This window comes from Chelmon rostratus, chromosome 5, assembly GCF_017976325.1.
Source record: "Chelmon rostratus isolate fCheRos1 chromosome 5, fCheRos1.pri, whole genome shotgun sequence".
NCBI lineage: Eukaryota > Metazoa > Chordata > Actinopteri > Chaetodontiformes > Chaetodontidae > Chelmon > Chelmon rostratus.
The window spans coordinates 11,037,581-11,051,910 of NC_055662.1; the positions used below are offsets into that span (position 1 = coordinate 11,037,581).

Consider the following 14,330-nt stretch of genomic DNA (forward strand, 5'->3'; position numbering starts at 1 on the left):
GGTTGACCAAGAAGCCCTCATATTGATTTTGTTAGTTTATTATCAACTTATTATATATGCCTCCAAATACAGGATACACACCAGGAACTATTTTTTATGATGATGATGATGAGCAAATAAGCGAACATTTCCAGATGTCAGTGCTCACTTGCCAAGAGAGATACGTTTGACCAATTTATGACAGACGTGCCTAAAACTGACCTGATATTCCCATTCAGGTAGTGGCCAGAAAGTTCACAGCATAGTGACTCATGAAACAAGGAACAAAGGAATTAACTTTATAATTCAGAACTGAAATGTGCATAAACTGATGTCTCATGTTTAAGCTTTGTTTGACCATGTGTAATGTTGATGCAGCAGCAATAGAGACTTTACCAACAGGAACTGTTTATAGTCATACATTTCATCTGAAAAAGATGCCATGAGTTTCAGCTATTTCATTATATAATGAAGCAAAAATAATGAAATAAGTGCAGGTCTATCAGTGAAGTGGCCGTAGGTCCCAATCAGACAGAACTGAAGTTGAAAGGCCAATTCTGGCTGTGACCCCGACAGGCTGAGTGAATGTACAGTTTGTGATTGCAAGATGGAGACCACGTTCACATTTTGTTCATTTTGAATGCTGAACATTTTATTTCCACTTCCTGTCACTTATCCTCTCACATGCATGGAATTGTTTGTTGCACAGGTTGATCAATACTATCACCTTGTAGCAGTTTCCTGATAGACATGAACTGATTTGGACATCTGACAGCCTGTTGAAAATGTTCAGTCCTCACTGGAGGACTACAGACAAAACCTCTTGTTGCTTGTGGTTCTTAATGAGCTTTTATATTCTTTGTTTTGTCAAACAACACATCTGGCGTCATAATTTTTACACATCTGGTCTTTTAGTTTGTTGTTTGGAAAACAAATATTTACCTCTGACACCATCCACTGGTGACAACACAACATAGCAGCATTTCCTCCAAATAATTTCACCGCTGACAGACAGAAGTGAAAGTGAAGGTAGATTTTGACATTGCTGAACAGAGCTGAGACGCCATTACAGGGTGTGACGTCTCTGCTGGAATACACACGATTGGAGTATTTGCCGCAATCAAGGGACAAAAACAGGAATTTGGTGAGTCCTGCTATTGGAAACTAACTTAATTAACAAATGGCTGAGAAAACTGCTCTTGTTGAAAGTTTCCTGAGTTGCCATGTGTGTTCAGAGACGTTCACTGATCCTGTGTCTCTGAGCTGCAACCACAGCTTCTGTTCAAGCTGCCTTCAAAAATTCTGGGAACAAGCTGGAAACACAAACTGTCCCATTTGTAAAAGAAAGTCCTCAAAGGAACATCCAGATGTGAACTTTATACTGAAGGAACTGGCTGATGTCTTTGCTGGAAGACAGAAAGCTGAATCATCTGAGACAGAAAAAGGAGAGAAGAAGGTGGAGGTGATGTGTAGTAAACACCAAGAAGAGCCTAAATTGTTCTGTGAGGACGAGCAGAGAGCTGTGTGTCCTGTCTGTGAGTTTTCTCTGCACCAGAGTCACAAGGTGGTTCCTGTAGAACAAGCAGTCAGTGACCTGAAGGACCAGCTGAAATCTGACTTAAAGTCTCTGCAGGACAAGAGGGACAAATACAAACAAGTGGAGAAAACATACAATGAAGTGATTCAACACTCAAAGAAGCAGCTGTTGTCCACAGAGAAGCAGATCAGAGCAGAGTTCAACAAGCTCCACCAGTTCCTGAGAGAGGAAGAGGAGTCCAGACTGGCAGCTCTGAGGGAGGAAGAGGAGCAGAAGGAGTGGACTGTGAGCAGAGAGATGAAGAAGATTCAGCAGCAGATCTGCTCTCTGTCAGACAGTATCTGTGCTGTTGAAGAAGACCTGCAGAAACACAACGTGCCATTCCTCAGCAGTTATAAAGCCACTCAGACCAGAGCCAGAGTCCAGTGCTCCCTGTCAGATCCACAGCTGCTCTCAGGAGCTCTGATAGATGTGGCCAAACACCTGGGCAACCTGTCCTTCACAGTCTGGGAGAAGATGAAGGACAAGGTCCACTTCAGTCCTGTCATTCTGGACCCAAACACTGGAAGCCCCTGGCTCTATCTGTCTGATGATCTGACCAGTGTGAGACGTGGAGACACAGAGCAGCAGCTTCCTGATAATCCAGAGAGATACACTAATCACTCCAGTGTTCTGGGCTCTGAGGGCTTCAGCTCAGGGAAACACAGCTGGGAGGTGGAGGTGGGAGACCATCCTGGCTGGAATGTGGGTTTGGCTAAAGAGTCAGTTGACAGGAAAGGGGAGGTGTATGCTTTGCCGAAATATGGAATCTGGTGTTTCTTGCATCGCAGTGGAAAATACATTAATGGTCTTTGTGAGACTGTCAGAGTGAAGAAGAGTCTCCAGAGGATCAGAGTCCAGCTGGACTATGACAGAGGGGAGGTGTCCTTCAACGACCCTGAAGACATGACTCACATCTACACTCACAGAGACACTTTCACTGAGAAACTCTTCCCATATTTCAGTATTGGTGCAGCTGGTGATGCTAAAACTGCTGACATCAAAATCTGTCAAACTGATGTTTCTGTGATGATCAGGGATTAAACTTTTAACTTCTGCCTTCAAATATTTTTGTGTCGTGATGTTTGAGGTTTATTGAACTCTAAACTCATCATCACACTCTGGATCTGTTTGTCTTTTCTCATTTTATTTTACACCTGAAGCAGATTTGATTTGGTGTTGAGGGTCATGGAAATGTTTTGCTCACTGTTTCTGTGGTCTGAAATCAATAATCCAAAGTGGTTTTCGTGCTCATGACTGAAAACATTTACACTGTATTGTTTTGAATTTAAAAGTTAATGGTCACATTTGATGGACAATGAAAACTCCTCCGACCTCAAAGTCTGTCTGGATCACTTTAGAAAAATCTGATTAAACCAGATTAAAAATATATCAACCAAACACTGAAACTGTGTTTTATCATCTGATCTTAAACTTTCATGCAGGAACAAATCTAATATAATTATTGGATTATAGCTGATTAACCTGGTTAACAGCATGTTGTGTTGAAGCAGACCACAATACAACATGAACTGTGTCCCCTAATCTGTTTCCAGCTGTGTGATTCTGTCACTTTTATCATCATCAGACACCAGTTTTCATTGTCTGGATCTTCTGATCAGTTATAAACTGGATTGTTGTTTCTTCGTTTGTTCTTCAGCAGAATTTATTTGTAGTCAAGAAGTGAGTCTGCTGTCTGAAATGAATGATGCAAACTTGTTTTCATTTTCTGTAAAAACATAAAATCATTAACTTCATCTGAAATTAATTTTTGGAACATCTTTAACCACAAAGTGTTTTTTTCATATTTTCTTTTGTCAAAATGTGTTCATGGTGGGAACTCGTACTTCTACTTGTTTGTGTTGTTTTGTAAATACTCTGACTGCACTGAAACTGCTTCATTAGCTTTTAGACGTAGATTTAGTGTGCAGGTTTAATCAGCTCTTAGAATAAAGTTGAATCCAGAAGAGAATGTGGCGACAAAATGCTGAAACTGTTTTATTTGAGTCTGATTTTGACTCAGTCTTTAATTCTTTCACTGCTTCTTCATGCTGTTTGTGATGTTTTTAAAAGTTTTTACATGGTCAGTAACATGAATGATAAATGGAAATGTCCAGTTTGTGATCAACATAAAGAAATAATGTTTCTGACTCAGCTCTGTCTGTTTTAAATGTCCGTCAGATGGATGCAGCTTCATGAGATGTGTCATTAAAACAGCAACAGTTTTCCCTCAGAATTGTGTGAATGAGGTTGTTTCCAGTTTCTCAAAATTAGTCTGTCAAATAGTGACTTAGAAAAACTACAAATCACAATAGAAACAAATCATAAGAGACGTTTAAACGACGACTACAAAGTCCACAAACTAATTAATCTGAATTCATCAGCAGTTAAAACAACTAATTTCTCAGTGAAACTCTTTAAACCTCAACATTGATGGGCAGCCCAAACAAATTCAATGTATAGTTTCTCTCCTAAATACCATGAATAATCTGCTGAAATGTTACATTTCGTTATTATCTGTCACCTACTTCACACCATTCTCAGGGACATCATGCTCACGTGTGCATGATGTCACCAACATTGTTGGATGTCCAGGTTAGAGGTAAGATCGGTCCCAATCCAGCCCGACCCGACCCAGGCCCGCGAGTATTAAAGCCCGACCCAGCCCGAGCCCGACCAATTAACGTGATTTGCAGGCCCGAGCCCGAAGCAAACCCGAAATTTTATATTTTATTTGTGAGGACTCGGGAGGAGGAGGGGTGATTTATGATAACAAATTAAAGCCTGTCTTTTGTAACGAAATCTAAGTTAAACAAGACTGTATAAACATTTACATATTTTATATTTCTGTGTCTCCAGAGGTTACATTAACCAACCGAGTTGACGGGAAAAATTCAAGGCCGTCCGTCATTTTGACGGGTTGAAAATTGGGCCATAAACCACAGCAGCAGTACGTCCTTAAGAATTTAGCGCGGCACTTTAAGAGAGAGAGAGAGGCAGAGAGACAAAGAAGAACAATGACGGATGGATAATAGACAGAGACGCAAGTTTTATCAGCGCAAGTTTCTGTAGCATTTTCAACAATCAATTTGAAGCTTTTCCACACCTCACTCTTACCGGTGCATGTTTGCCTTTTCCATTCCCCTGTCTTTAGTTTATCCTTCACTTCTTGCTGCTCCATATCGGGGATACCAGCAGGTCAGATGTGGACTTTTGTGGAATTTTAAGAGGACGACGTTCACGTGCGCAGAGCATGCTCTGGCTCTGCGCCTCCTGTTTAGCCTTCTATGTTTTATCCAAATTATTTATTTTATAACAAGTATTCCGTAGTTTAGTATCGTTTTAGTATACATTTTTATAAACATATATTTATTAAAAAAAAAAAAAAAAGTCAGCGAGAGAGAAGCCCGACCCGACCCGACCCGAACGTAATGATTGACATTTTATGCCCGATCTTACCTCTAGTCCAGGTTGTGGACAGGATGTGATTGCACCGACACGTTTCTCTTCCTGTAAACGCCACAAGATGGAGACGAAGTTCATGTTGTGTTCACAGCCTGGTCATTTTGAACACTGAACATTTTATTAGGGACACGGGGCAACGTCCCGAGTCACTTATTGTTATCCCGCGTGTTTCTTCTTCTTCTTCTTCTGCTTCTGCTCATTTTTCATCCTCCTCCAAATTTTCGTCCCTTGAGTTGTCCCGCAGCTTTGAGAAAACCCTCGCAAATTATATATCAAAACGTGCGGTTTGATCGGGATCGGTGTGCTATTACTTTTCTTTCGAGCTATGACCATCTGAAGACCATCAAGTTTCTCAAAAAATGTTCAAAATCTCTCCCCCTAGAGTGGGTGATGTCATCACTCAGAGTGAGACAGCCGGTGAGAAATCGCCTGAAATTGTTTTCTAAAATTGCCGTAAAATCCAAACGGTGAATAGGAGACACATAATTGTTGGATCTTTTTGTAGACAAACTTGTCCTCTTTCTTGTGATGTCTTTGAAAAAGCTGAGAGACTTACTGAATTTAAATAGTGAGACTTTTTGTGCAGCCAGCTCCCTCCAGCTCTCCATTGACTCCAATGTAAAAATTCAGAGCTGTTTTGTGAGAAAAGCAGAAATGCCTCCTGTCTTTAGATCGCCATAAAAAGAAAAGTTGTTGTCTCAGGAATAAAACGAGATGATATTCGGACTCAGGAAGGTCTCGGGAGTCCGATGATCTATAGTACACTCTAATAGGAGGTACGGTTCTCTCCTGGGGGGATTTGTTTAGGAGGTGCGCAGAACCCAAATCTCACTGCATACTGCCTGCTCTCTGCATACGGCCTGCTTTTTATCACTCAAGTTGTCATGGCAACCTCTGAGCTGAACCCACAGGCACAGCTGAGAGCAATTCATTAATCAGGGACTGACTACCTCTGATATCTGCTGTTTTCTCAAATTGCTGCCTTTTTCAATTGTCCGCTGCTTCGCCATACTTTCTCCTAGAGACTTCATTCAAACTTTAAAACGCAGATATTTTTGTTGGCTCGAACACACACACACACACACACACGCACGCACATACAGGTAACTTGATTACAGAGATACACACACACAGAAGACTTAATGTGATTACAGCTCCTCAATCATTGCTCAGTGAAAGATGATCATGTCTATGTTGACAGAGATGGTTCCCCCGGCAGTAGCCCCCCATGTCCCTTTCAAAATTTCCCAGAGGGAATTTTCTAGTTTCCACTTTCTGTTCCTGACTTATATGCACATGATAGTTTGCTGCACAGGCTGATCCATAGTGTCACCTCTTTGCAGTTGATTTCTGTTTTTTCTTTAAATACTTATCTGTCACAAAGATCTCATTGTGTTTGTCAGACAGAATTTAAACATGTTTTTTTGCATCTTTCCTTTTTCAGTCGTCCGTCTCTGCTTCTCTCGTTCTTCCCTTTTCTGATGGTGTTGGAGAAAAGCTCCACTCAGCGGTCCATTAAAATAAGGCAGATTGGACATGTGAATGTGTGTTTGAGTCCATTAAATCCAGTGGGAATCTGCAGCTCCCACTGCATTTTGCCAAAGTTCTGAAATGACACTTTTTCTTGTGTGGCTTGATGTGACTCTGCATCAAACAGGGCATCTGAAGGAACCTGATTTGATTTTATACATACACAAATATACAGTAGATTTTTAATATTGATTTGAATACATTTGCATCACTTGGAACACAAGCATATTGAAAGAAATAATGAAAAAGATGTGAAATCAAAACTTCTGCTGATGAAGACAACGCATGGACATAAAGCAAAATGTTTCCTATATACTGATTCTGTTTATGTGTTTCTTTTATTTTAGAACATGAACTGGAACATATGAGGTTTGCATGAATCATTTGTATTTCATGTCAGCTGACAAAAGCTGATATAAATGTGGTATTATTGTGCATCAGGTGATTCCATGTGGGTGGCCTGTATCTGCATTGAGTGACAGACAAAAAAATAAAAATTAAATTAATTGATATACCACTGCCACCCCACCTGCAGTTTCAAAACAGCTGCCTCAGTCCTGTCTGTTGGCCGTTCTGCCTCTCTGTCCTCCCTTCGGCTGTATTCCCACTTCCCGTCTGCTCCTGCTTTTCCATTCACCATCCATCCACCAGATGTCCTCAGACACTTCCACCTGTCACCTGACTCTCACGTCCACTTGCTTTCCTATTTCCGATTTCTCTCATCAGCATCGTCATCAATGTTGCTCGATGCCTTTGTTTCCCACAACTCACCAGCTCTGACCCCTGAACCCTGAACCCTGGCACCTGTATGCTGTGCCTGCCCTTTTTTCTTACCCAGTTCCTGTTTTGGACTCTTGTGACTTCTGTTTGGATTTCCTACCCATTCCAGTAACTTATATATCTTCACCCTTTCAATAAATCACTGAACTGCTCCTGTCTGCCTGAACCGTCTGGATTTCCATTCCCTGTTGCCCCTGTGGCCTTCTACTTGCTCCTGGACTGATTCTACTCAAATGGGAAAAGACATCACCCAGCTCGTAAATGCTGGGTGGAGGCTGAGCAGCTATTCTTCTTCTCAACCCAAAATCTCTCAGATCTCCATTAATATCACTGAGTTATTTCCCCTCTTCTTCCTGTGAGGTAATGTGTGTCTGTGGAGGACAGCTGTGAGCTCGGGCTGATGTTGGTTGGTTGTTGGAGGATGAACATATTTGAATAATACTTCATGGTGACTTATGGGGATTAGAAAGCTGCATTTTCATCATTCATTCTTAATTTGGTCTCTCGTTTTGCCACTTTGCTGGTCACAAAGCTGTAAACAGAAGTGTTGTTACCATGGTTACCTGCAGTTTAATTTACCTCGTGCACTTATTTAAAAGGGCAGTTAAACTGATGACCTAAACTGTGTCAGACAATCAGACACATGTGCTTTCTGTTGTTATGGTGTTACTGCCATATCTCAGCCAGAAGATGTCTTCCACTTCATGAGATGTTTAAACACTGTGAGAAATGCAATCAGGGAAATAACACAAGCATACACACACATCTTCATATTCAAACCACACTGGTTTTCCGTACTGGGAGGTCAGGTAGAGCTCAGGTATGCTGGCAGTGTGCTAGCATACCTGAGCTCTCAAGGCATCAAGGCTTCTGGGCCACATCAATATTATAGCACACGGGACTGAAGAGCAGCCAGTCAAATATTCATTCATCACCCCTCCTCTCTTTCTCTTTCTACAGCGCTGGTTCTCTCCAGCCGGCCTGTAACACACTGAAACACACACTCTGTTCACATCTGAGCCCTGAGCGTACAGGCTTTGCTGGTGTTGTCAGTCATTCAGAGCTCCTGGGGGAGAGCCTGGGTTAAGTGTTACATGGAGTGAGAGCTCCATTTGGGGTCAAATGCAGAACAAAGACTCCAGAACGCTGAGGAAAGGCTGGCTGGTTCTGCTGTTGGAGCTCACACACATACAGTGACGTCTGTTCTTTCCTGGCTTCATTGAAGGTACTTTAATATCATGACATTTAAATCTGAAAAGTAACTATTAACTATCACTGCCAGGTAAATGTAATACACTAAAAGGTACTTTCCCAATTTACTGGACAAGAACTGGAAAGTAGCATGAAATACAAATATTAAGTAAAAATATCTCAAATGAGTACAAATACAGTACTTGAATAAGAATAAGTGGAATAAGAACAGATTCAGTGTTTAGCTGTTAGTGTTTGCAGGTATTTCTCATTGAAGATCAAGTGAAAAAGAAATGATCGTCAGGACTGTTACCACAATTGAATTGTTGACCCTGTACAGAAAAAAAACAAGCAGAAATCACAAAGAAGTACATATTCCTAAGTTCAGACAATAAAACAAAACTGTCACACAAAGTCCAAGACAATGAGAGCTGTAATCAGCAATAAACAGGAGAGCTGAATGGAAAAGCTCCAAACAGCTTTAGTTTCAATCTGCTTGTTATAAATCAGATGGCTAGATTGATGACCATCAATGATTAACTAATGAAAGAGGCTGGTGAAATCAAAGCTCAGTTCTCACACTGTTGAACAGAACCACCACACCGGCACACTGTGGGAGATCTCTGTCGAACACTGTACGTTCAGAGGACTGAAAGATTTAAACTGGAGGGAAACAAAACTTGGTGAGTCTTTCAATTCCGGAAACAAGTCAGAACAAAAGAAAATGGCTGAGAAAATCTTTGTTCTCGAAAGGTTCCTGAGTTGCCATGTGTGTTCAGAGACATTCACTGATCCTGTATCTCTGAGCTGCAACCACAGCTTCTGTTCAAGCTGCCTGCAAAAATTCTGGGACAAAGCTGGAAACAAAAACTGTCCCATCTGTAAAAGAAAGTCCTCAAAAGAAGATCCAGATGTGAACTTTGCACTGAAGGAACTGGCTGACGTCTTTGCGGAGAGACAGAAAGCTGAATCATCTGAGACAGAAAAAGGAGAGAAGAAGGTGGAGGTGATGTGTAGTAAACACCAAGAAGAGCCTAAATTGTTCTGTGAGGACGAGCAGAGAGCTGTGTGTCCTGTCTGTGAGTTTTCTCTGCACCAGAGTCACAAGCTGGTTCCTGTAGAACAAGCAGTCAGTGACCTGAAGGACCAGCTGAAATCTGACTTAAAGTCTCTGCAGGACAAGAGGGACAAATACAAACAAGTGGAGGAAACATACAATGAAGTGATTCAACACTCAAAGAAGCAGCTGTTGTCCACAGAGAAGCAGATCAGAGCAGAGTTCAACAAGCTCCACCAGTTCCTGAGAGAGGAAGAGGAGTCCAGACTGGCAGCTCTGAGGGAGGAAGAGGAGCAGAAGGGGTGGACTGTGAGCAGAGAGATGAAGAAGATTCAGCAGCAGATCTGCTCTCTGTCAGACAGTATCTGTGCTGTTGAAGAAGACCTGCAGAAACACAACGTGCCATTCCTCAGCAGTTATAAAGCCACTCAGACCAGAGCCAGAGTCCAGTGCTCCCTGTCAGATCCACAGCTGCTCTCAGGAGCTCTGATAGATGTGGCCAAACACCTGGGCAACCTGTCCTTCACAGTCTGGGAGAAGATGAAGGACAAGGTCCACTTCAGTCCTGTCATTCTGGACCCAAACACTGGAAGCCCCTGGCTCTATCTGTCTGATGATCTGACCAGTGTGAGATGTGGAGACACAAAGCAGCAGCTTCCTGATAATCCAGAGAGAAGCACTAATTATGGCAATGTTCTGGGCTCTGAGGGCTTCAGCTCAGGGAAACACAGCTGGGAGGTGGAGGTGGGAGACCATCCTGAGTGGAATGTGGGTTTGGCTAAAGAGTCAGTTGACAGGAAGGGGAAGAGGAAGGCTTTACCAGAATATGGAGTCTGGTGTTTATCGCATCGCAGTGGAAAATACACTGATGTTGTTGGTGAGACTGTCAGAGTGAAGAAGAGTCTCCAGAGGATCAGAGTCCAGCTGGACTATGACAGAGGGGAGGTGTCCTTCTACGACCATGAAGACATGACTCACATCTACACTCACAGAGACACTTTCACTGAGAAACTCTTCCCATATTTTTATATTGGAGAAGCTGGTGATACTAAAACTGCTGACATCAAAATCTGTCAAACTGATGTTTCTGTGTGATGATCAGGGATTAAACTTTCAACTTTTGCTGTTTTGTGTATCAACCAAACACTGAAACTGTGTTTTATCATCTGATCTTTCATGCAGGAACAAATCTAATATGATTTTTTGATTATAGCTGATTAACCTGGTTAACAGCATGTTGTGTTGAAGCAGACCACAATACAACATGAACTGTGTCCCCTAATCTGTTTCCAGCTGTGTGATTCTGTCACTTTTATCATCATCAGACATCAGTTTTCATTGTCTGGATCTTCTGATCAGTTATAAACTTGATTGTTGTTTCTTCTTTTGTTCTTCAGCAGAATTCATTTGTAGTCAAGTGAGTCTGCTGTCTGAAATGAATGATGCAAACTTGTTTTAATTTTCTGTAAAAACATAAAATCATGAACTTCATCTGAAAATAATTTTTGGAACATCTTTAACCACAAAGTATTTTTTCATATTTCCTTTGTCAAAATGTGTTCATGGAGGGAACTCGTACTTCTACTTGTTTGTGTTGTTTTGTAAATACTCTGACTGCACTGAAACTGCTTTATTAGCTTTTAGACGTAGATTTAGTGTGCAGGTTTAATCAGCTCTTAGAATAAAGTTGAATCCAGAAGAAAATGTTGCGACAAAATGCTGAAACTGTTTTATTTGAGTCTGATTTTGACTCAGTCTTTAATTCTTTCACTGCTTCTTCATGCTGTTTGTGATGTTTTTAAAGTTTTTACATGGTCAGTAACATGAATGATAAATGGAAATGTCCAGTTTGTGATCAACATAAAGAAATAATGTTTCTGACTCAGCTCTGTCTGTTTTAAATGTCCGTCAGATGGATGCAGCTTCATGAGATGTGTCATTAAAACAGCAACAGTTTTCCTTCAGAATTGTGTGAATGAGGTTGTTTCCAGTTTCTCAACATTCGTCTGACAAATAGTGACTTAGAAAAACTACAAATCACAATAAATACAAATTATAAGAGACATTTAAACGACGACTACAACAACAACAACAAAGTCCAATAGCTAATTAATCTGAATCATCAGCAGTTAAAACAACTAATTTCTCAGTGAAACTCTTTAAACCTCAACATTGATGGGCAGCCCAAACAAATTCAATGTATAGTTTCTCTCCTAAATAACATGAATAATTAACCAACTTTATTTAAAGCAAAGTGAATCAACCTCAGACACCCTGATAGCTGAAAACATGAGGAATAAAACACTGCCTGTTGGAGAAGAGCTGCATTGATCCTCACACTGCTCTGTGCTCTCAGAAATGCTTCAACTGTTACGTTTCGTTATTATCTGTAACCTACTTCACACCATTCTCAGGGACATCATGCTCACGTCTGCATGACGTCATCAACATTATTAGATGTCCAGGTTGTGGACAGGATGTGATTGCACCGACACGTTTCTCTTCCTGTAAACGCCACAAGATGAAGACAAAGTTCATGTTGTGTTCACAGCCTGGTCATTTTGAACACTTAACATTTTATTTCCACTTCAAAAGTATTTGCCCCCTTCCTGATTTCTGTGTTTTTTGCATATTTATCACTCGCAAAGGTTTCAGTTCATCAAACCAATTTTAATATCACACAGAGACAACCCAAGGATATATAAAATGCAGTTTCTAAATGATGATTTAGTTTACCAAGGTTTACCCCCCCCCCCCCCCCCCCCCCCCCCCCCCTTTGACCAAATAAGATTACTCCAAGAGTGTGACAACAACTCATCCAGGAGGTCACAAAAGAACCTAGAAAAACATCCAAAGAACTGCAGGCCTGGACAACTTACTGTGATTGACGGAAAAATGAATTCTCCTGTTTATCAGAAGATCCTGAAGGAGAACGTCCGGCCATCAGTTTGTGCCCTCAAACTGAAGCGCTCTTGAATCATGCAGTAGGACAACGATCCTAAACACACCAGCAAGTCCACCTCTGAATGGCTCAAAAACAAAATTAAGGTTTTGGAGTGGCCAAGTCAAAGTCCAGATTTAAATCCAATTGAGATGCTGTGGTGTGACCTGAAACGGGCAGTTCATGGTAGAAAACCCTCCAATATGGCAGAGTTTAAACAATTTTGCAAAGAAGAGTGGGCCAAAATTCCTCCACAGCAGTGTGAAAGACTCATCACCAATTATCGCAAACGCTTGATTTCAGTTATTGCTGCCAAAGGTGGCACAACTCGCTATTAGGTTCAGGGAGCAATTGCTTTTTAACATCGGGCCAGACAGGTTTAGCCCTATGTGAATCATCATTTAGAAAACTGCATTTTATATATCCTTGGGTTGTCTCTGTGTGATATTAAAATTGGTTTGATGATCTGAAACCTTTGTGTGTTATAAATATGCAAAAAACACAGAAATCGGGAAGGGGGCAAATACTTTTTCATGGCACTGTATATGCACATGATAGTTTGCTGCACAGGCTGATCCATAGTGTCACCTTTTTGCAGTGGTTTCTGTTTTTTCTTAAAATACATATCTGTCACAAAGATCTCATTGTGTTTGTCAGACAGAATTTAAACATGTTTCATTTTTGGCAACTTTCTTTTTCCAGTCGTCCCTCTCTGCTTCTCTCATTCTTCCCTTTTCTGATGGTGTTGGAGCGAAGCTCCACTCAGCGGCTCATTAGAATAAGAAAAAGATTGAAGATTTGGGTCAAGCAGTGTTTGTGGTTTGGGTGTAACAAATGTTGCTTATTTTCTCACCTCCACACCTGGCAAATCCCTGCATAATATACTGGTGTCTTAATTCTGGCCTGTAACAGTTTAGAAACCCACAGACAGAGCCAGCAGTTGGGGGTGGTTCACTCTAAACTTTGTCCAACATCAATGTCAAAATTCAAAGTTTTACTCTTTCGAATGAACAGGTGGACTTAAGGAAGTGCAGTGCAGAAACATCAGCAAAAAGTTCTTAAAGACAAAGAGACTGAATGAAAAGTAAAGATTCCTTTGTTGATTTTTGGATGAAAAGTTCCTGAAGTGGATTTTGTTGAACAAACCCTGATGGACATGATGGATGTGCAGAGGTGGACAGAAGAGTCACAGCTCGAGGTTTTCAGTTAGCTGCAGATGAAATGAGTTACAGTGGGATCAACACCGTGATGGATCATGTTCACCAGACTTGAACAACAAGCCTTTCCTCACCTCCACCTTCAGTCCTGTAAGTGCAGTCACAGGCAGATTGGCATGTGAATGTGTTTGAGTTGTGTTTGATGTGACTCTGCATCAAACAGGGCATCTGAAGTAACCTGATTGGTTCTTTACTGCAAGTGTAACCTGAAAGTACCATGAAATATAAATACTTCAATAATTTAAAGCTTTGTCCAAATACAGTATATGAATAAATTAACTCAGTTATATTCCTCCACTCTGGTCACCTTGCATGCCCTGCAGTTTTGTTTCTGTGTAATAAGAACAGATTCAGTGTTTAGCTTTTAGTACTTGCAGAACTTTCTCATTGAAGATCAAGTGAAAAAGAAATGATCGTCAGGACTGTTGCCACAATTGAATTGTTGACCCTGTCCAGAAAAAAACAACAAGCAGAAATCACAAGGAAGTACATGTTCCAAAGTTCAGACAATAAAACAAAACTGTCACACAAAGTCCAAGACAATGAGAGCTGTAATCAGCAATAAACAGGAGAGCTGAATGGAAAAGCTCTACT

At 41.0% G+C, this 14,330-nt stretch overlaps 2 protein-coding genes across 2 annotated transcripts; both read left to right on the forward strand.

Moving 5' to 3' along the window:
- Nucleotides 1–1,036: 1,036 nt before the first annotated feature.
- On the forward strand, nucleotides 1,037–4,206 carry LOC121606647 (nuclear factor 7, brain-like). Its single transcript, XM_041937106.1, has one exon. It carries the CDS (start codon nucleotides 1,160–1,162, stop codon nucleotides 2,597–2,599), a length of 1,440 nt encoding a protein of 479 aa, XP_041793040.1. The 5' UTR covers nucleotides 1,037–1,159; the 3' UTR covers nucleotides 2,600–4,206.
- A 5,039-nt stretch (nucleotides 4,207–9,245) lies between these two features.
- LOC121606964 (nuclear factor 7, brain-like) lies at nucleotides 9,246–10,673 on the forward strand. Its single transcript, XM_041937592.1, has one exon. The coding sequence runs from the start codon at nucleotides 9,246–9,248 to the stop codon at nucleotides 10,671–10,673; it is 1,428 nt and encodes a 475-aa protein (XP_041793526.1).
- Nucleotides 10,674–14,330: the final 3,657 nt, after the last annotated feature.

What these genes read in the sequence shown, in the direction of transcription:
- LOC121606964 (XM_041937592.1), top strand. Translation starts at nt 9,246, where the DNA reads ATGGCTGAGAAAATCTTTGTTCTCGAAAGGTTCCTGAGTTGCCATGTG.
- LOC121606647 (XM_041937106.1), top strand. Translation starts at nt 1,160, where the DNA reads ATGGCTGAGAAAACTGCTCTTGTTGAAAGTTTCCTGAGTTGCCATGTG.